Source organism: Stegodyphus dumicola, chromosome 7, assembly GCF_044657685.1.
Source record: "Stegodyphus dumicola isolate Sdum_Otavi_A_Nest chromosome 7, ASM4465768v1".
NCBI lineage: Eukaryota > Metazoa > Arthropoda > Arachnida > Araneae > Eresidae > Stegodyphus > Stegodyphus dumicola.
This window is the reverse complement of record NC_140774.1, coordinates 95,494,721-95,516,270: the sequence shown is the minus strand read 5'-3', so window position 1 is coordinate 95,516,270 and position 21,550 is coordinate 95,494,721. Positions and strand designations below refer to the sequence as shown.

Here is a 21,550-nt window from a genome sequence, read left to right as displayed (position 1 = left end):
GTATATGTGAAAGCAGTCAATCTAAATATATTCAAGTTAGAAAACATTTTTTTTAATCAAAGACTTTCAAAACCTAGTCTTTATTTTTTTAAAGCAATGACGAAACAGCATATTGCAAATATTAATTTCTAATATATGTGGCAAAGAATTTTTAAAATCTTACCTTTCAAATAATAACTGCATTTAAAAAATTTGCTAATAGTGAATAATGAAAATACACTATTTTCCAGTATAACAGATTTTCTTTTTAAACTATATATATGATAGAATACACAAAAAAAAATTATGTGGAAAAATATTGTAATCTAAAAATAAAAAGTTACCACTTTTCTATTTAATGACAACCTGTTTACTGTAATGACAATGGAGAGAATTTATGACAATGCGAACGAATTTCACACTGCACATTAAAATGAGCATTCAAACTATTCCAACAGAAAATTTGCACAGTCTTTATTTAGATACGAAAATTTCAATTAAATTCGAGATGGATATAACATAACTCTTATTCTTCTTCCCATAGCTTTTGCTGGAAGGTTACTCCTGAACTTTGCTCTTACTACACCACTGTTACCATGTGGACGAGTTACTTTACCCCAAATAGCACGAAGTTTCGTGTATTTGTCCTTTTTTCCAGGGACTTTAGTTTTGCTAAAAAAAGAAAGTGCAATTGATAATAAAAACCCTGAAGTCATTAATTAAAAAAGACATACTGAACAAATATAAAAATATACTTAAGTTGAACTGACCAAAAATAATTTTAATTGTATACACTATTACTTGAAAGTTAAAAAAAAAATTTTTTTGAACCCAAAAATTTCAAACCCATTGGCAATTTTGGACAGCATTCACAAACTCGTTTTCACTAAGGTAATGCACAGAAAGCAATAACCATTTTCAGAAGGCAGCATGCTAAGAATTACATACAAGAATAGTCAATCAATAAAATTTAAAAAGCAAGAAACATCCTTAAGGCTGCTATCATACGTCGGTTTGTTTCAGAAGAACAACTGTTTGGAACAATTTTTCTGCTTTGTCACAACAGCCAATCAACACAGATCGCTTTGGGGTTAACGCAGGGGAAACTGGTTCCCCATTACAAACAAGCTGATAGCATTCGAAGCTGATAGCTGATTGGTTGAAAATGAACAACCTGCAATTTTTTTGGAAAGGAAGGAAAAAGTCGCGCGTCTTTATTTCGATAGTAAACCACGCAGAAAAATTGTCCGAAACAGTTGTTCGTGTAAAACAAACGCCGTGTGATATGGGCCTAATATAACTTACCTTTTCCAGAAAACTTTTTTCTTGCACTGTTCTTTTCATGTATTATGTACATGATCTGTTTTTATTAAAATAAAATTACAGAAATGTACAAATTTGGCTCTGTACAACTTTCACATTGGATACTGAACCAAACAGTAATATGTCCCAATATGTGTAGCTGGGTTGCCACATAAATACTTTTTGCCAACATCGAGGGTCACCATATTTCAGCAATACACTCCTTTGCCTCATGAATATTTGTTCATAATTTTTCAAATGGGGTACAAATAATTAGAATGTATTGAAAATCTTAACGTACGTATTTGATTTTAAATCAGATTTCTGCTTGGAAAGGTAAATACCGTTTCTACAACACAAACAATAGGGAAAGATATTTGTTTAGAATTCCTTAAGAATGAGATGATGATTCAGAATAACATTAAATATGCAACTATTTTTAAATGTGAAAACTAATTTCAGATAATCCTTTCTAAAATAAATTACACAAACTCATTAGAAAACCATACTTGCCAACCTAAGACACTAGAAAATCAGTTTTTTTAAGAAATTAGGAGATTATTCTCTAAGACAAGAAGACTTTTTAAATGATAAAAATATATTTTTTTAATGATAAATTAAATTTAAATAAACATCTGAAAGTAATGTTTCGTGTATGCTATATAAGCCTCTTGATAATAACCTTACACAGGACGAATTGCCTCACTATCTCAATGATCCAACATCCACAATTGTCACCACAATAATGTTAACAGGGTTCGTACACATTTCTGCACACGGAAATTAAATACTTTTAAGGACCATTAATGAAAAATTTAAGGACCTATGAGTAAATGGGACATGATAAATTCAATTAAAAATATTATCTATGCCCAATTTCATTTTTGTGATATCCTAAAAATAAAATAGATCCCTAAGTAGTATGCATTATTACTAAACATGAATTAACATAATTGTTAATAAGCTTGAGAATAAAATAAACTTTATGCAATTTATCAAGTAGCATTAAACATTTTACACTTATAATAGTTGGACATATTTGAAAGAAGATAAGTGACATATTATTTATGTTTTACTAACAGCTTTATGTTGTCACATACTTGCTCACTCTAAGAGGTTTAGGAAACAGCATGTAGATCTCATGTCAAACGGCATAGGATCCTAAATTTATATTAGAAACAAATTATAACCCACGAACACACTCAAAAGCTAACCAACCATATATGTCATTGAATCGCCAAAACATATTCCTCCAAAATGCTAATTCACACTAAAAATGGAAGTCGTAATAACAGTCAGAAATTTCACATGATTAAAATTAAGGACCTTCTGCTGATTTTGGCCAAAATTAAGGACCAAAATTCAATTCCAAAAAATTTAAGGACTTTTAAGGACCGTACAAACCTTTGTTAATGGTCACGTGGACAATCAACCTATTTTTATGTTCGTCCCTGATGACCACCCCAATACTCCTAATAAACAACCAGGTGTTTTTTTTTTTTTTTTTTTTTCCCCCCTAGCAAATTTTAATCTGCCTATTGACATCGAAGTAATCAGTGAACTTTCATTTGACCATGTACATAGTCAAGCTTATTACACCTAGAGAAGTTAAGGAAGTTATAAAGTGCTTCAAGAATAAGGAGACTCTAGGTAATGACCAGATTTCAAATAACTCATAAAGCATCTTCCTCATGATGTCATTGGCAAGCTCGTGTGCATTTAAAAGGCCTGTTTAACAAACTCTTACTTTCCTGACATATGGAAATATGCTGCTATCTTTCTCATTCCAAAATCTTAAAAATACCTCCTAATAAACCATCCATATTAGTCTCCTGTCTTGGGAAGATTCTTGAGAAACTTATCTACAAAAGCATCCAAGCTTATCTTGGATTTCTTTGTAATAAGCAGTATGGATTTAGGAAGGGGCTAGGACCTATACCACGGAGTATAAAGAAGGAGGGGAAACTGGTATTACTACTTTTCTGAAAATGGTCCACTTATTGTGGCATTAATTATAGAGGGCGCTGCAATAACTAGCTTTCCATCTTTTCGTAGTATTTTGCATAGACAGTAATAGCGAAAATACCGATTTGATATCACTTGTCAAATGAAAAATGCCATATTAAGATCATTCAATGTTAATGATATAGTGTATCTGAAATCTAAGGTTACATTCCAGCACAGGTTTTCGAAAAAACTTTTTGTGTTATTTCTTCTAAAGTAAATTCTGTTATTTGTGCACTTGACAATGATTTTTCTCAGCCATCAATTGCCTTATGTATGGCTCCTAAAATATTCTCTCACTAGGTTCAACATCCATCTCCCACTTCTCAAGTTATACATCAATATGATCTTAGAAATAGACAATACACTTATTTCTTTTTCTTTCACTCATTTTTTGTACTATCATAGAACATTATTACATGTTATGCAATATGTTTAATTAATATTGTTTGAAATTTATTGCTATGTGTCTTTAGTTGATTTCTCGATTGTGTAAGCATAATCATTAGTTTAAGGCTTGATAACCCTTAAATATCATTTCGAGATTCAACAACATTGTGCCTAACATATACAAGTGCATAAGTGTTTGATTTCAACATTTCCTGGTATGATGTGATTATAATGGTTTGTATTGTTTCTTCATCCTGTATGTGATTTATCTAATTAAATGTAACTGGGGCTGTACAAAAATTGCATTTTGCTTTATCATAGAAATACTTCATTTACAATTCTGTACTGTGTACTTGCAATACGGTATCATAGAAAATTTTACGTACCATATTTATATCATGCACTTATATGTATTTTGCAAAAAAAAGTTACTTATAAGAAGACTGAGTTTATATAAATATATTTTTTGTATTGAATTATGGAATATTTAAATAAGTGGTTCTATGTTCTAATGTTAGAAATTTTGTTTTTGTGTAGATGGCATGGTTTTGGTGAAACCTAACAGATAAATCTTCCAATTTAAAATGTAATTTGTATTTCAGACTGTTAGCTCCATAGTGACTGTCTTATTTTATATAATATATTTATTATGAGACTGGCACTATGATATCGGAATTTTTATTATGCAAATAATTAATTCTTCTCCTCCCCTCAAAAAGATGTGAATATTTGATAAGGTCACATTAAATTTATGTCCTTGGAATTATTACATTCGTCTAAATTTTTATTATTTATGGGGGCAGTGCGATAAGTACTTCGCCTTACCGCCTGATGGCGCCACTATCGTAAGAGAAATTTATTATTGTGTAGTACATCCTTGTAAACAGCTACTGTCAAAATTTTAGCCATACTGGATTTGTAGTTTTGTTTTGATCACGTGTAGAAGCAGGCGTGTCCACGGATTTTAGAAAAATGGAAAAAGAGCAACATCGGTCGGTGATTCAATTCTTGTTTTTGGAAGGGAAATCGCGCAGCGAAATCAAAGAGCACTTGGATGCTATGTACAGTGACTCTTCTCCTTCAATGGCAACCGTCAAAAATTGGTTAAACGAGTTTCAACATGGTCGCATGTCAGTTTTTGATGAGCAACGCCCAGGTGCCCCAAAAATGGCTACCACAGAGGATAACGTGACAAAAATCCACAATCTCGTATTGGCAGACCGCCGATTGAAGGTTCGAGAGATAGCTGAGACTGTAGGCATCTCAAAAGACCGTGTGGGTCTTATCCTGCATGAAATATTGGGCATGAGAAAGCTGTTGACTCGATGGGTGCCGCGTTTGCTCACTTCGGACAACAAGCACATCTGTGAGAGCAATTCAGAGCAGTGTTTGACACTGTTTAAGGAGTTTCTGCGTCGTTTTATGACCGTTGACAAAACATGGATTCACTGGTAATTGGTAATTCCTTATCACTGGTACACACCAGAGACCAAGGAACAGTCGAAACAGTGGACTTTACCCGACGAATGTGCTCCGAAGAAGGCGAAAACTGTCCCATCGGTCGGAAAGGTGATGGCCACCGTTTTTGGGGATTCACAAGGTGTGATCTACATCGACTACCTGGAGAAGGGCAAAACGGTCACAGGGCTCTATTATGCCTAACTATTGGGCCAATTCGACCTCAAATTGCAGAAAAAAACGGCCCCATTTGGTGAAGAAAAAAGTGCTCTTCCACCACGACAACGCACCGGCTCACACCTCAGCCGTTGCCACGGCCTAATTGGTCACATTACGCTACGAACAACTGCCCCATCCACCGTATTCTCCAAATTTGGCCCCCTGTGACTTCTTTTTGTTTTTAAACTTGAAAAAGTCACTCGCCAGGCAGAAATTTGAGTCGAATGAGGAGGTTATCGCCACCACGGAGACCTACTTTGCAGACCTCCAGAAAACGTATTTTTCAGACGGGTTAAAGAAGTTGGAGCATCGCTGGGTCAAGTGTATCGAGTTGAAAGGAGACTATGTTGAGAAATAAATCGTCCACTTTTCCAAAATTTTTCTTTTTCTTTTGTAGGCTAAGTACTTATCGGACTGCCCTCGTAATTGAACTTGTTTCTTTCACTGTGAGTCTTTAATCGTTGAAAAAGAGAGATTAAATTGAGAATAAAAAAGTAAATAATTACTGCAAGAGAAAACAGACTTTAGTTTTACATAGGTAATGATATTTTTTAAATACCGCAGCAAGCACACATTAGGTATTATGATATTAAACTGGTAGTTTTGCAACAAATGTAATTAGACTCTATTAGTAAATAATCAGTTCAATAAATGAAAATAAAAAATAGGGGATCTTTCCAGTAAAAGATAACACATGCACAACATTTTTTCTAAAAAGCTACATGTACCAATACTAATTTGGAATTTAACAGCGAGAAAATATCATCTCATTATAACTGTGTTAAAATTTTTCTAAACATAAGAAATTCATCTTTTAGGCTATTGAATGGGATAGAATTTTCCTCCTGGAGGAAAAGAGCACATGTGCTTTTAAAATAAAAAAAGATCTGTATTATATTTTTAGTTAGTTGGAGTTTAGTTAATTGGAGGAAAAGAGCACATGTGCTTTTAAAATAAAAAAAAAGATCTGCATTATATTTTTAGTTAAAATACTGCATTTATTGGTTAGAAGTTAATTCAAACAGGACAAAATTAAAGATAGATTGAATTAGTTTCAATATTTTTAATCCTTATATTTAATTATGAATAATATACAGTTCAGCATAACCAAATGTTCAGAATACTTAACTGAATTCAAATCTGAATTCTATTTTAAAATCTTGTGAAATCAATTTGAAACATACTTCTCAAATAACAAAGATATGAACATTTTTAACAGAAAACGATAAAAATATCAAAATCAAAACTGACATCTGTTTCATAAAAAAGAATAACTCATTATGATAGTAAAGAAAATTTACTGACTGAAGCAAAAAATTCTATAAACTTCATTAAAATTTCACCACAAGCTGTGTATCTAAGCATTTTACAAAATGAGAGACGTGAAGAACTTATTCTAATTAAATTTAACATATATACAGCAAGTATTATTACTAGTAATATGATTATTTTTCTAAGGGGGAGGGACTGAAAAATATCTTCAAATTAATCATTCATAAAAAGTACTACAAGCCTTACAGCATGAAAGCTGTAAATTAATTTTATAATTTAAGGAATAAAACATAATCATTCATGAGCAAAATATTATAACATTGATAATAACGCAATCCATCACATTAAAAACAAGCATTTTTTCATCTGCTAGTAAGCTTAGCCGCCTGGCTACTCAATAAATGTTTACATTTGGAACTGCTAAGATAGAACAGCAGTGCCATCTAGTGAACGCGACATTTTAGGACCCGTTTTTCTACTAGGCAGTTTCACCTCCTTCATTATACTCCGTGACCTATGCTCTAATTCACATTCATGACTTCCCAAAATTCAGTGAAAATTACAGCATTGAAACGACTTCTTTCATATATACATCTAGAGAAATAGAAGTGCTTCCAGATGCCAAAAATCAAAACTTTTAAGAATAAAAAAAAAAATCGGAAGAAACGTTAAAAATCAGGTCGGTGGAAGTATGGTCAGAAATCGGGAGGCAACTCTGGAAATCTGTTTAAGAATTGTTTATTCTAAAATTTATTGTTCACGCTACGTTGCACAAGAAATTAAAAGTTTTATGCACATGGAATTCGGTACTGTTCCGTTATCAGGACCGACTTCAGATACTTCCAAAAGCGGACGATTTCGCAAAAATTCGAAGCATTAAAGTAATAACAAAAATAAGTTAAGTTGAAGAAATCTAAGGTGGAAAAATAACATAAAGTACTATTCCATTTTGAGGACCGTAAAAAATTGCAGCAAAAATGTATGCACAAAAGCACCACATCTAGAAATCGTGCCCATTTAACAACACGCCAAATCTAGCGTACACGCTGATTTCAAGTTTCTATATTTCTTAAGACGCCATTGAAATACTAGTTTAATTCTTAAATCATTTTTTGACATCCTATGGATTTAACAATTTCGGAATTGCCCGTGACAAAAAGTCTGCAATAGAATTTTTTCACAGAAAAGACATCATTCAGAAAATTATGTTTGAACAACCAAAAAGATAAAATTAAGCTTTAGTGATAACTCGGTAGCGAAATAGCGATGCAGGAATCCATTCAGTTATGTTTAGCCTTTTTTTATATAAATTATAATAACTATCTGAAATAGTTATTTACTCTTATACTTCCATTCAGTTATGTTTAACCTTTTTTTTATATAAGTTATAATAATAAAAAAGTATTATATGAAATTAACCTTTCATCTAAATTAAAACAATGATCTTTTAGATAGTTATTTACTATTTTACTTCTTTCTTGCGTTGCGCAATTATTTTTGGCAGCACTGGCATCAACAATAGTTTGGCGATGCAAAGCATACTTCCAAATGATCATGAGTGCAATAAGACTTTGCTATGGATATGCTGAACCAAGTTGAAAACAAATATAATTTCCTTAATTCTGTTATCTTTAGTGATTAATCTGAATTTTATGTGATTAATCTGAATTTTATGTATCAGGTACAATGAATTGTCACTCCGATATGGGGCAAAGAATCACTGCATTATTGAGTTGAACTGGAAAGTGAAAGTTAATCAACGGCAATGATGGCAAACCTATGGCACCTGAATAAAATATTATTTCCTTAATCAACAATCACAGTAAAATGAAACTATGTAATTTAAATAAGTGTATTAGTCCGTTCTTAAATGTTTCACTTACTTATCGCATAATGCCTCTGACAGGGCCTAAGCCTAGATATAAGATTTTCGTATATCGCCATACAAATTATACATATTAATTGACAATTTATGACATTACAATTGTTTCGGCCAATATGACATCACAATTGTTTGGGCCAATCATATTACTTGTTACATGGCAAAGAATACACCTAAGTTGAAGCAGCTAATGCTTGCTAAAATGAATTCAAATTTATTACATACTGCCAGCGAGTTTTAATACTTTTATTGTTAAATGTATTTCAATTTTAAAATCTAAGCATTTTGAGCTAACTTATGAATAATTCCAATATCTTAAACGGAATGGCACACAGCCATTCTACTTTGGGCATGCAGTCCCAAAAATGTTCGTCACCAATGATCTACGGTAATTTATTTCAAAGTGACGTGATCAGCCCTTTCTTTTGAGAAAACAGCATAAATATTAACACACTTCGATATATTATTGCTATACTAGATCAAAAGGTTTTCCTAGACTGAACACTATCACATACTATAAGCTATAAACTATCACTTAACCCAGTGGTGCTCAACCTTTGGCCTCTCGCAAAGCACATTTTGGCCTATAGTGAGCACATTTTCAAAACATCAACATTTTTGTTAAATATATTTCCAATCTTATGTGATACATCTGAAATATTAATTTTGGCAAATGGGTTTGAGATGAATAATAATATTGGGTTAAACTTTATGGAAATCAGAGAAGTGGAGTTCAAAATTATTTTTCAGTGCAAACAAGGCTTGATAAATTCTGAAAATGGGTGAAATTTTTTCTTCTGATTTATCCATAAATTTAGCTTTATCTAAAAAGCAGTTATTGTCCCAGACAAGTGAAAAAGGATTTTTTTCTTTTCCCTGGAGATCTTCGTTCAGTTTAGCTGTTATATTCGTGAGAAAATACAGATCGGATAACCAATTATTATCGTCCAATTCTTTATAACTTTTGTTTCCGGATTCCAAAAACTGCTTTATTGGCAAAAGAAGTTCTACAAATCGTTGAAGGACTTTTCCTCTGCTGAGCCATCTAACATCGGAAAGAAGCAATAAGATTCCATGTTCGCTATCAAGTTCATCAGTCAGCAATCAATTATTTTATAACGTCTTGGAAGATATCTCTTATGACTATGAATGCTTACCATATTTTAACAATTAAGAAATATGGTTATTTTTAAAATATTTTTTGTTCATAGTATCTAATCGGGCTGGCAAGCACAAGGTTGGGCACCGCTGACTTAACCCCTTAACACTTTGCGGGCCGAGCACTTATCAAAGCGCCGTTACGTTGCAGCCGGCTCACGCAGGTTCTACGGTGATATTTTTCGAAACATAAGTAGTTGGTATATAATTATTATTAAAGAAAGCACTAAAATAACTGTTACACTATTTTCATTTCATTTTATTCCAATTATATTTTTTAATTAGTACTAAAACGTTTTATTATAAAAAATTAACTCCGATGATCCATAGTTCTTTTTAGTATGATAATTTTGAAAACATTTTCCAACATGCAGAGAAACATTGCAGGAAGAACACATGTATGCAGTGGAACTTTTCTTGGCAGCAGTGCAGACTTTACAGGACCTTCGCGAGTTTTTAATTCTCCCATTACCACTAATACGTGTTATTCTATGTTTTTTCATGTCCGTAGTAAGTCTGCCTGGTGGATCAAACCTCGGCGATCTTTTATCACATTGAGCAGCCAATCTTGATTGTTGCTTCTCTTCATTCCCATTAATCCATGCTAGAGTAAGGTTTAGTAAAAATTGTTTGAATCTAGTATGATTTTCAAAATGTTTTATGTATATCTGGAACGTGTTGAGTAATGCACAGTTTATGAGATATAAAACCGTTTTTCTGTCCATTTTTTTGTTTTGCAAAGTATGGAATAACATGATAGGTATTGATCAGCGTGATCAACACCTTTCATAAATTTATTATACTCTTGTATGCAAATCGGTTTAATGCACTTCTTTTTGGTTCTTTTACTCACACATTCGACCATGTCTGCTGAATGTATCGTAGAAATCATCATTATCAATTTTTTGGCTGAATTCCATTTTTGTACCATAATTTTCCCTTTTCTACAAAATTCCATTGACTTATTTTTCAATGTAGCAGATTTTAAACAATTTGGCACTTCTCTGTTTACTCTAATTGTACCACAGATGTTTGTTTTATGCTTTAGTAACTTTTCTGCAATCTTTACACTATTGTAATAGTTGTCCATATATACATCGTGCCATAAATTTAAATATGGCAATAGCACGGACAATATTGTCGCAATTAGCTATTTTCCTTGCATGCAATATATTTCTAAATTGCATATATAACCAGATGTCGCCTCACACACCACATGGACTAAAATTACATATCTTATAATTTTCGCAGGATTATATGCACGAAAAGATAGCCTGCCCCTCCATGGAATGACACCTTCATTCAGCGATAATTCTTTCTTGGTTTTATAAATTTTTTGAAACTTTTCTACCAGGTACGAGTAAACTGGTTTTATTTTATCAAGCCTTTCTTGTCAATGCTCATTATTATTAAAGTGCCAATACTTCCATAACTGCCGAAATCGGTTCCTTGGCGTGGTGTGGTGTATTTAATTATGGCAAAGCACACTAGGGCTATCTGCCTAAGGGGAGGTATGCCTTCGTGGAGGACTTTCTAAGGGATACTGGCTCGTATACAAAAGGTTCCTTGGCATAGTATTCCCAAAAATAGGTGTATGTAATTCAAGGTGAGTAGACCAATAATCGTCTTGTTCTGGTTTTCTTACTATTCCCATTAGGATAACAAGCCCCAAAAGTTTTTTTTTTTTTTCATTTCTACAACATTTGTATCAATCCAAGCTTTATTCTTTGTTGATTCATTGTTGTTATCATTATCCTGCTGATTATGATATAAGTTTGTTTATGTGGCAATCAAATTAAATAAATCGTCTCCAATGAACAATTCCACAGTTGATAATATATCTGGTGTGTATGGTACCTGTAACCCAAACCGTTCCAGGCAAGCATGAAAGTTAGGTTTAAAATCAACTTCTGATCAATCATTTGCCACAGAATTCTCTTCATCACTTTCAGATTCACTAATTATTGGTCTTTCCGTATTTTTGAATCGTCTCACAATTATATCGCTCCCACTGTCCGAATCGCTTTCACTATCAGAGCAATCATCCTCTTCTGATAACAGATCAGCTTATATTTCCTCATCGAAGAGCATTTTGAAGGATATCTTTAAATTTAACGTAAGTTTCCGATATTTGAAGGCAGCAAAAGTCTCAAACTAACAAAACAAGCGTCCACGAAAAAGATTTCAATAATACAGTCTGGTGAATTGGGAGAGGAAAACAGTTGAAACCAATGTTTCCTGATCATCAAATGTTTTGCTATAGTATGTCTATCTATACGAACGTCGATGTGAAACATCGTCGTTGGCGAGAATAAGTCACGCGTACGTGACAATGGCCGATAACTGTTGGCAAGCAAAAGTCACGCCAGCGTGACAGCGGCCGATAACCGTTGGAGAGCAAAAGTCACGCCAGCGTGACAGCGGCCCGCAAAGTGTTAAGGACTAGCGCAGGGAGAACGAAGCGCAGTCACGGGACCGAACCGCCTGAAATGAATCATCGCCTCCGGCGACATTTTTTAATATAAAGAATATCATGTTAATAGAAATAAATTAAACAGGCAAAATACTAAAATCATAACTATACACACAGAAATAAACACTATAAACATGAAAAAAGTTATAAATACGAAATTAAAAAAAAAAACTAAATAATTATATGTAGGTAATTAAATTCCAATTTAAAAATTCTGCTGTGTGTGAAATTATTCAAAACAAGGATCGACACATAGTCCTACATTGCATATTTTGCACTCAAAATACATTGTTTGCTTTCACTTTTCCTTAGTTTTAGTGCACACAATGCATCTTCTCCTACCTTTATTACCTTTTCCATCAACGTACATTTTTGGAAACTGTCTTCCAGTTAGACAGAAAGGTCAAGTGTCCGGTGATTTTGGACAAATTTTTAAAAATTTTTAAGTAAGGTCTCTTAGCCATGGCTAACGGAATGAAACTGAATATAACCCCAACACCATGTCCCAAAACTTCTTCAAAAGACACTCAGAAATATTTCATCCTTAAACCCTGTGTGACATCAGGTTTATATTAGAAAACTTCCTGTTTTTCTAAATCGAAAACAATGTTCACGATGACCGGAAAGTGAGCAAGGAAAGACCCCCATTGGCGGGATATCCATTACTGATCGCATCAATATATACATTATATATAATTGTATTACATGTAAAGTAAATACATTATACAGTCAAAAGTCGTTAATCCGGACTCGTCGGGACTTCGGCGATTCCGGATTATCGATTTTTCCGGATTATAGATCATCAGTTTAAATCTGGTAAGATGGCATGCAGAAATTACAAAATTAAAAATATGAAACCGTAACTTATGAAATAAAGAACAATTATGATCTAAAGGTATCAAAATTTACAAAAAGAAAAAGCTTAATATTTATTTGTTTACTTTATTAAACATTTCTTTCAATGTAAGTTGCTTCGTTTCATGTGATAATACTTTCTCTTTAATTCTATTAAACAGACATAATTTCTTGTTTAGTTACAAAGTTCTGCTGTTCAAGTCCTATAATTGCTGTGTTGAGAATACCGACTAATTTGTCAATCGAAATGTTTTCGTTTTCAATAACCTCTGGGTCACTTTCTTCACTATCCGCGAATTATAATGAGGAGGAACTTGATTTAAATCATATCAAAGACGGAGTACATGGAGATGAAATACTACACTTAGTAAGGAATTATAAGCCAAATAAAATAAGAACATCTGCCCTGAAGATAAGGATAGTGCTGACAGATCAACTTCCAATCCACAGGGTGAAATTGATAAACAGATTTCGGATCTCAAAACATACTTTCGCTTTGTAGATACAAATTACATATTAGTAAATATATATCGAAAGTTCAAGTTTACTTTTATGAAATTGCTCTAACAGTCTGCAAAAAATAATAAGCTGGATCCAATTCGTAGATTAAAGAACACAATCTGCAACATTAACTGAATTAGATAATTTTAGCTTACCTCCGTTACACACTACACGCGCATGCGCACAAACATATTCACAGCCATAAAGGTCTTACGTGCACTCGTAAAAGCCTGTGCGCATGCGTGAACGCAACGCATGCGCAGAAAGTTTGTAGCTTTGAGGTCCGGATTATAGATCATTCCGGATTATGGGTGTCCGAATTAACGACTTTTGACTGTATATCAAAATATAATGTCTGTGTCATTATATACAATGACCTATTAATAACCCAAGTGAAAACAGTTACCACTTATCTCTATCTACTGGCTTTTAAAAAAATCAAATAAATCATTTCGTTTTAACGTTACTGGATTTTAATGTTTTAAGCGTTTAATGATGCTGGGCTGGTAGGAGCAGAATCATTGTGTCGCGCATACGGGACACTGGGATGGTAGGAATATAATCGTTGCATCGCGTATACGTGGCGCTGGTCCTGAATGGGTTAAATGAGCATTTTCCCATTGTGCAGTTTCTTCGTTCTCTAGGAATAACTCCAGTGATTTTTTTTTTAAGACCGATCATGCCTTGGAAGAGAAGTAACCTTGGTCATGACCTTGGAAGAGAAGTAACATGCCATAGTCGCTACTCATTCCAAAACTCCTGTTGCTAGCCACATATGGTATAAAATGAAGACATGCTACATACAATAAAAGGATCTTGCATCAAAATTTGTTTTGTAATTATATTGCTAGCGAGTAAAAATATTTTATATCTCCCCTCTAGTTTTAAAACAATTTTGAAATGCTCAAACTATCTGCATTTTGCCACATCTTTTCCCACAAAATTCTAAAACATAACATTACCGTTTTCTACTTGCTTGGTGATAGAAATATTGCATATAATGTGTATTGCTAAGTATTAACAGAATTTTCACACACCTAATATGTTAATTTAAAAAAAAAAAAAAGTTTTTTTTTACCTCCCACTTTTATTTAATGCAGTAAAATTATCTCTGAGAAAAGCAGAAATATTAAACAATTGCAATCTAAAACTTACTTTTTTGCTCTGTAGACAAAAACACATTTTTTCCCCATATAAAAATGTGTCTCTCGTCTTGTTACAACTCCTTCAATCTTCAACAGAGATGTATTTTCGTGCTGATTGCGAAGACCTCTTTTGTAACCAACAAAAACTGCTTTACAGTATAATCTGGAGGAAAAAAAAAAAAAAGTGATTGCTACAAAGGGGTAAAGCAAAACGTAATTTCAAGCTGTACCATATTCTTAAATTTAAACTTATGTTTAAAACAAATGAAAATGCAAACAATGCACCCTCATTATTATGCTAGAGATGTGATCAGACTTAACTCATGTAGGGAGATACACACTACACTGAAATTTCTTTCAATAAAAAAATTGCATAAAAACCTGCAGATACATATTTACATAGATGAATCCAAAAAAAAGTTACAAGCATTCTGATTTGAAAAGTAATTATTGTTGAGGAAATACTTTTCCCCAGAGTGTTGACACATCGCACTAGCTTTCTAGCAGCAACCATGTGGGTATGTACAGCAAGTTTGCAGATGAGTCAGAGTGATTCAAATGGCAAAATGTTTAGAAAAGTGGTCTCGCTTGGAGTTGCAAGCTGTAATTAATTATCCTGATCAAGTATCTGGACTGTCACCTACCATTACTACCAATTATTATTGTGCCAATTAGACAAGGTTACGTGAAGCCATGACACAAGCACCCTGGGCATGTTAAGTGGTGGTTTCATCCTCCTGTATGACAATACCCGGCCCCATACTACTCATTGAACTCAAGAACTGCTACAAAAGTTTAAAGCAGTAAGTTTGGAGTTATCCCCCTCCTCAATATAGCCCAGATTTTTAGCATAGTAACTATTTCCTTTTTTCCGAAACTGATGCAACATTTATCTGGAATGACGTTTTCTTGCGACTGAGGTAAAAAAACAGCTACCGAGAACTGGCTCAATGAGCAGTTACGTGATTTCTACTAAGCGAAGTTAAACAAGTTAGTCCTGCATTCAGATAAATGCCTAAATAGATTTGGTGATTAAGTGGTAAAATGATAGGCAAATATGCCTCTTAATTCCCTTTTACATTTTCTGTCTATTGTTAATATTTTTTTACTACACTTGTAAGCTTTTTTTGTGGATCCAACCCCGTAATGACAAATTTAAAAAAAATAATTTTATGTACTTTTAAATTAATAAGACATCAATACTCAAGCAAAACATAAATTATAAAATGTGTATGCTGCATGTGTGTATACATTAGATTTTAGATTACATATATATAATCGAAAAGTTTTACCTTTTAAAGTAGCCACTGCATATGCTTTGGCAATATTTAAAATCAATCTGGTGAAAATTAGAAGACATTACAGCAACATTCAAAAAGTGAAAATGCATAATATGTTTTGAAAATATCATTTATTTACCCTTATGGAGATCATAATTTAGGAAATTCTGCTACTACAGAATCACACATTTTCTCTTTTCCTAAATACTGCCACCATGTGGCTCCCCACAATCATTCACGTTTCTGTACATGTGTACAGGTACTGGATTCACAAAGTGGTATTTATGATCCATTCTAGAAATTTGAAAACTGACATTTTCTAATTCCTCATTCTCATAAGCAGGTCAAGCAGTATGATTCTTCTCTTCATGTGCCTGCTTTTCCATCAGGGTTTTGGTGTCTCTATTCAGAACTTGAACAAGAAATATCCATTCGTTTCTCTGAAGATGCCTCAAAAACACTAATGTTCCAGCAAAATTCTGCCTGCATAGTCCTTTTGCTTGATGAACAGACTTTCGGTCTTAACAATTTTTTCACGTTCACCAATTTAATATTTCATGTATTTCATTAAAAAATGGCACTGTTTTGTTATTGGGACCAGATGAAGAAATTTACATATCAGGGTTGCCACTCAAACAGGAGAATGAAATTCCCTGACTTTTCCAGGTTTTCCAGGTGCGTTTCAAGAAAATTCCAGTCTATCCGCGTAATGTACGTTGGGTACGCTAAGAGGTAAATTATGGTATTACTTGTATTGTGTAGCAAATTCACTTAATTATTCAATAAATCCCAGAAGACATTTATTCTTAATTATTCTTGGTATACTTTGTTTGATAATTTTGTTTACTTTTCCACTTAAGAAACTTAATAAAATTTAAGATATATATGCATTGGATAACAAATGTATGTTTTATTTAATTATTACTCATGATCATCACCAGTTCAACACGAGGCTAATCCGGTCCTTATAAATCACAACGCAATGCTAAATAGTTAGGTTAGATTTTAGGTAAATTTAATTTGTGTGAGGTATGTTCTTAAAAAGCACCTTAACACTTGAAAACACAAATATAATTATAATAGTTGTTGTTTTCTCCATTGAAGATTGAGATTAGAATCTTCCCAATCTGGAATAAAATAAGGCTTTTTTTGCAAACATTCTGCAGCTAAACGAAACAAAGAAATCTATTTTAAATAATTGAGGTATTTTATATTTAGTTCGCAGCATACATAAGAAAAAATATGTGCATTAAATTTCGTGATGGTATGTCATCATACTGCTAGAATTAATTTCAAGATTATGCCAGAGAAAATTTCCTGAAATTTAGAAATATTATTTACTAATAATTAATAAATTTAGAGGGAAGAAGCATCATTAAATTATACGAATAACAAAAATAAAGATAATTATTTAAAAATTGAATTACAATAATTAACGATATTTTAGCGAATATAGTTATATTACATGGTTAGCCTAGATGACAGATTACTATTTTTTATTTTACTGCAAAATGGCAAGGTATTTATTAAAAAGAAAAGTTTTAAAAGATTTTGCGGTAAAATTCTAGTATACGGTTAGGCTTTGGCACGATTTTGAAAATTGTCGCCAAGACCAAAATGACCCGTTTACTGCGCATCATCATGTCGCCAAATCCATACATGGAGATTATTTTAACCAAAAAACGTCTATGCAAAGAATCTCTAATTCTTTGGTCTATGTAAAGAAGAAAATTTTCCATACAAGTAAAATGCTATTACGCCGCTAGAATGCGGAGGGAAAATTTGCCAAGGGATTTGGCGACGGAACCTGGCGGCCAGAATTTCCCTCTCCGCGATGTGTACCAGAAATTGAGAAACGTGTTAAGAAGAAACGTTCTTTGACAAAAAGAAAGCTACGAAAATCCGTTTTTAAATTATTGCGAAAAATCCAAGAAGAAACGTTTTATCATAGGACGTTTCTTCTTGGATTTTTCGCAATAATTTTAAAAACGGATTTTTGTAGTTCCCCCCCCCTGAAAATTACTAACGTATGAATTAATTTACTTGCGCCAAAAAATATTTTCTTGTGCCGTGCGCTACAATATAGCAAGTGGTAAAGTGTCTCATTTACGCCGCTCTGCATCTGCGAGTGCAATCCAGAGCTGTAACTCGAGAAATAAACAATCTCGTTGTTAGGCGACGTGTGCACCATGTTATTTTCATTTTTGTGATAAATGCTTATCGACGTGGTGTTCACGTCGCTCGCAGTTTGAGACAAAAACATCTCGACGTGCGTCGCACGTCTTTTTAGCGCAAGTGGTTAAAGAAATTTTAAAGGATATTCATTTAATGAACTCTTGATAACGTGACCTTCGAACTTCGACACCGGTTTCCAGCTTTGGCGGCAGATATATCACGCATGCACAGCTGTTTCCCTCTATGATGGAACGGAGCCACGTCTGTTGCAGAGAGGTTTTCCTTCTTTACAATACATATTCTTTGATTCCTACCTCCATGGTACCGTATACTAAGATTAAACCCATTTTGTTTTATACGAGAACAGGTACTTTCTTTAGTTCATGCACTGCACATGCGATTGTCGAGAATACTGGAAACCAAAAGTTGCGGGAAACTTGCTTTGCCTTTCTAAAAGGCAATCAAATTGGAGCTGCGAAAATTGGCTCTATGCCAGCAGACACTCACGTGATAGGCAATTCGCCAAAAAAGTTATCTCTTCCGACGTCGGCGCAAAAATCGCTTTTTTTGGCGGGATCATTATATGAACTTCCCTGACTTTTCCAGATTTTGACAAAAATACTTAAATTCTCTGACTTTTCCCTGAATTTTTTGGTCAATTTTCGAATTCCCTGACTTTTCCCGGTTCTCCCGGTTTTCCAGGTAGCGTGGCAACCCTGACATATTTATGTGCTTATACGTGTATATACATGAGCACATACATCCATAGATTTCTGAATCCGGTCGCAATAACAGAAGAGTGACAAAAAATATTACATAGTTGTTGCAAACTTTGTTTTTAATTTCATTTTTATTTAGCTGTCTATTGCACCATCTGGAAATTTGTTCAGCCCCCCGGTGTATAATGTGGTGGTAAGAAGAGAAATCTAGGAACCATGAAATCAGTTATCAACACGAAGACCATTTCTCTCCCTTGCAGCCATTTTTGCAGTTATACTAAATACGAAAATTCTTAGAAAAAAAAATCACTTGTTTTTAAATTGATGGCTTCTAAAATATATGTTTAACAATTTAGAGGGGAGAAAAATGAAAGATACGAAAAATAAACGATATCACTATGAACCCATTGCTTATTTTTTTTCCCATCAAAAGGTTTAAGGTTAAAAAAGATGAGCATTTAATAGTGAAAATAAGCAACTCAAGAATACCTCATGACTATGAGATACTTTAAATGAGTAGTTTCATAGTCACTTTAAGTAACTAGAAATAATATTTTTTTCACCTAAATAACAAAAAATTATTACTTCCTTTATAATTAATTATAAGTTAAAAACTGTAAACATTTTAGAGAGAAAAAGAGAAATACTGAATTAAAAACATCATATGGACACATGGTGATGAAAATCTATTAATTCTAGCACCTATTCGTAAAACTGATCAGTTAACTGTTTTAACAAGGAAGTACGTAAATACAAATCAGCACATACATGTATGCTTTTTTGTTGCTCAATATGCAGTATTATTATACATTTTTAAAAAGCTGTTTCAAAAACATTTCTGAAATTTTCAGCCATGATTTCAACTTTTAAATTGATTATATTTTCTTTTGTACCTTAAACTATTAATCACTGATAAATGCAATGAATGGAATATATTTATGAGTCTCAAATAACTTCTTTAATGGATACATATCCTCCAATGCTTTTTATTTTAAAATCTTTTTCTGTATTCTTTAAACATTTACTTTGATAATTATGCCTGTACATTTTAGTTTGCGCTTTAAATAGGATTTCTGAAGTTGTGTTACAGGTAAGTCAATCAGAGGAATTATTGCTATTTTGAGAAGATAGTAACCTAACTAACAGGACAGATTGAAAATCTATATTTGTAAAAAATTCCTAATTACTAGGCATATTTGAAATCATATCACATCTGATTTCAAGCAACACAGTTACACAGTATCATAACACAGAAATCCTGTATTAACATTTTTCTGTTAAGCATAATGAATTATTTTCAATTTCATCATTTAACTGAGTTTGGAACTGTCATATACAGAGACTGACCAAACATTTCTGGCGAGAAACTTCAAGATTTCACTTATGTAATTTTTTGGCTGATCTTTGGAATATGGTAACAGGTAGTTTGGCGACATTTTGGAGGCGATAAAGGTTACTATCTAGGACTTTGGTAAGAATGTGAGAAGTACTCAGTTCCGATTACGCATTATTTTGTGTGAGGGAAATGAGAGATCACGAGATATGTCATGTGACATTAATGGACGAATTACAGTTCTTTAATCGGAAAAGGGGGTAAATTTGGAAAAATATCGGTAGTAATATATTATTTTGTATTAAGCTTCATTATGTGTTGTGCGAAATAGTGTTGATTAATTTTCGGATTGCATGGCGCTATGTAAAGTGAAAGAAATTAGCAGTAGTACTGCAGCAGATTGGAACTCTTTCTGTAGGGAAGTGTGCGTACCACATAATGAAGATTCTGAAGAAGATTAGGTAAGTTAGTATTTTTAATCATTTGAGGATATTATTTTTATGCATTGTTCTAAATGTAAGGAGTAAATAAATTAATATGGTATTATGGAAAATTGTTATTAGCGATGATTTAGTTTAAAGTAATTAGGATTGTAATCTAATTTTTATTAATTTAATGTATGTGCTTATTTATATTTTAAGTAGTGTTTTTTAATTTAATTATATTTTAATTTAATGATCGTGATTTTGTGAGTTATATGTTTGTAGTATTTTGGAATACGTTTGAGTAGAATACATTGAGTATTTTCCTGCATTTTCGTGAAATTTTTCTAATTTATGAGAAAAAAGCAATGTACATGGATACAGTGAAGAGTGTGCGCAATTCCAGGATGTTTTTTTAAGTAAAAATAAGTCGACGTGTACATGGTTTAATTATATTTTAATTAAATGATAGTTATTTTGTGAATTATATGTTTGTAGTAATTTGGTATACGTTTCAGTGGAAGTAAACGTGCATGGAAATAATTTAAACATTTGAGACTAAGTTTGTAACCATTTTTAATGTTTTGTTATAGATTCGTTGGTGACGTTTATAATAGATAATTTAGAGGTAAAAGTTTTTGGATATTTTATTTATTTTATACGTGCAAATGTTCACCTTTGGAAAGGGTATATACTTTTTTGCGATCAGGTAATTTCATATTATGTCCTTTTTACCGAATTTAAATATTCACACAATTTTCATGCATTTTTGTGCAATTCTGGGATTTTTTTTTAAGTAAAAATAAGTCGACGTGTACATGGTTTAATTATATTTTAATTAAATGATAGTTTTGTGAATATGTTTGTAGCAATTTGGTATACGTTTGAGTGGATGTAAACGTGCATGGAAATAATTTAAATATTTGAGACTAAGTATTTGTAACCATTTTTAATGTTTTGTTATGAATTTGTTGGTGACGTTT

General features: G+C 32.7%; 1 protein-coding gene across 1 annotated transcript in view; it reads right to left on the bottom strand.

The window, feature by feature from the left end:
* Positions 1-428: 428 nt before the first annotated feature.
* Positions 429-21,550, bottom strand: part of RpL35A (ribosomal protein L35A) — a 31,890-nt gene continuing 10,768 nt past the window's right edge. Inside the window, exons 3-4 of the mRNA XM_085820610.1 lie at positions 14,649-14,801; positions 429-651 (exon numbers count right to left, since the gene is read on the bottom strand). Of these exons, the coding sequence (XP_085676736.1) occupies positions 477-651; positions 14,649-14,801 (328 nt within the window). The 3' untranslated portion in view covers positions 429-476. The remainder of the gene's footprint in view (positions 652-14,648; positions 14,802-21,550) is intronic.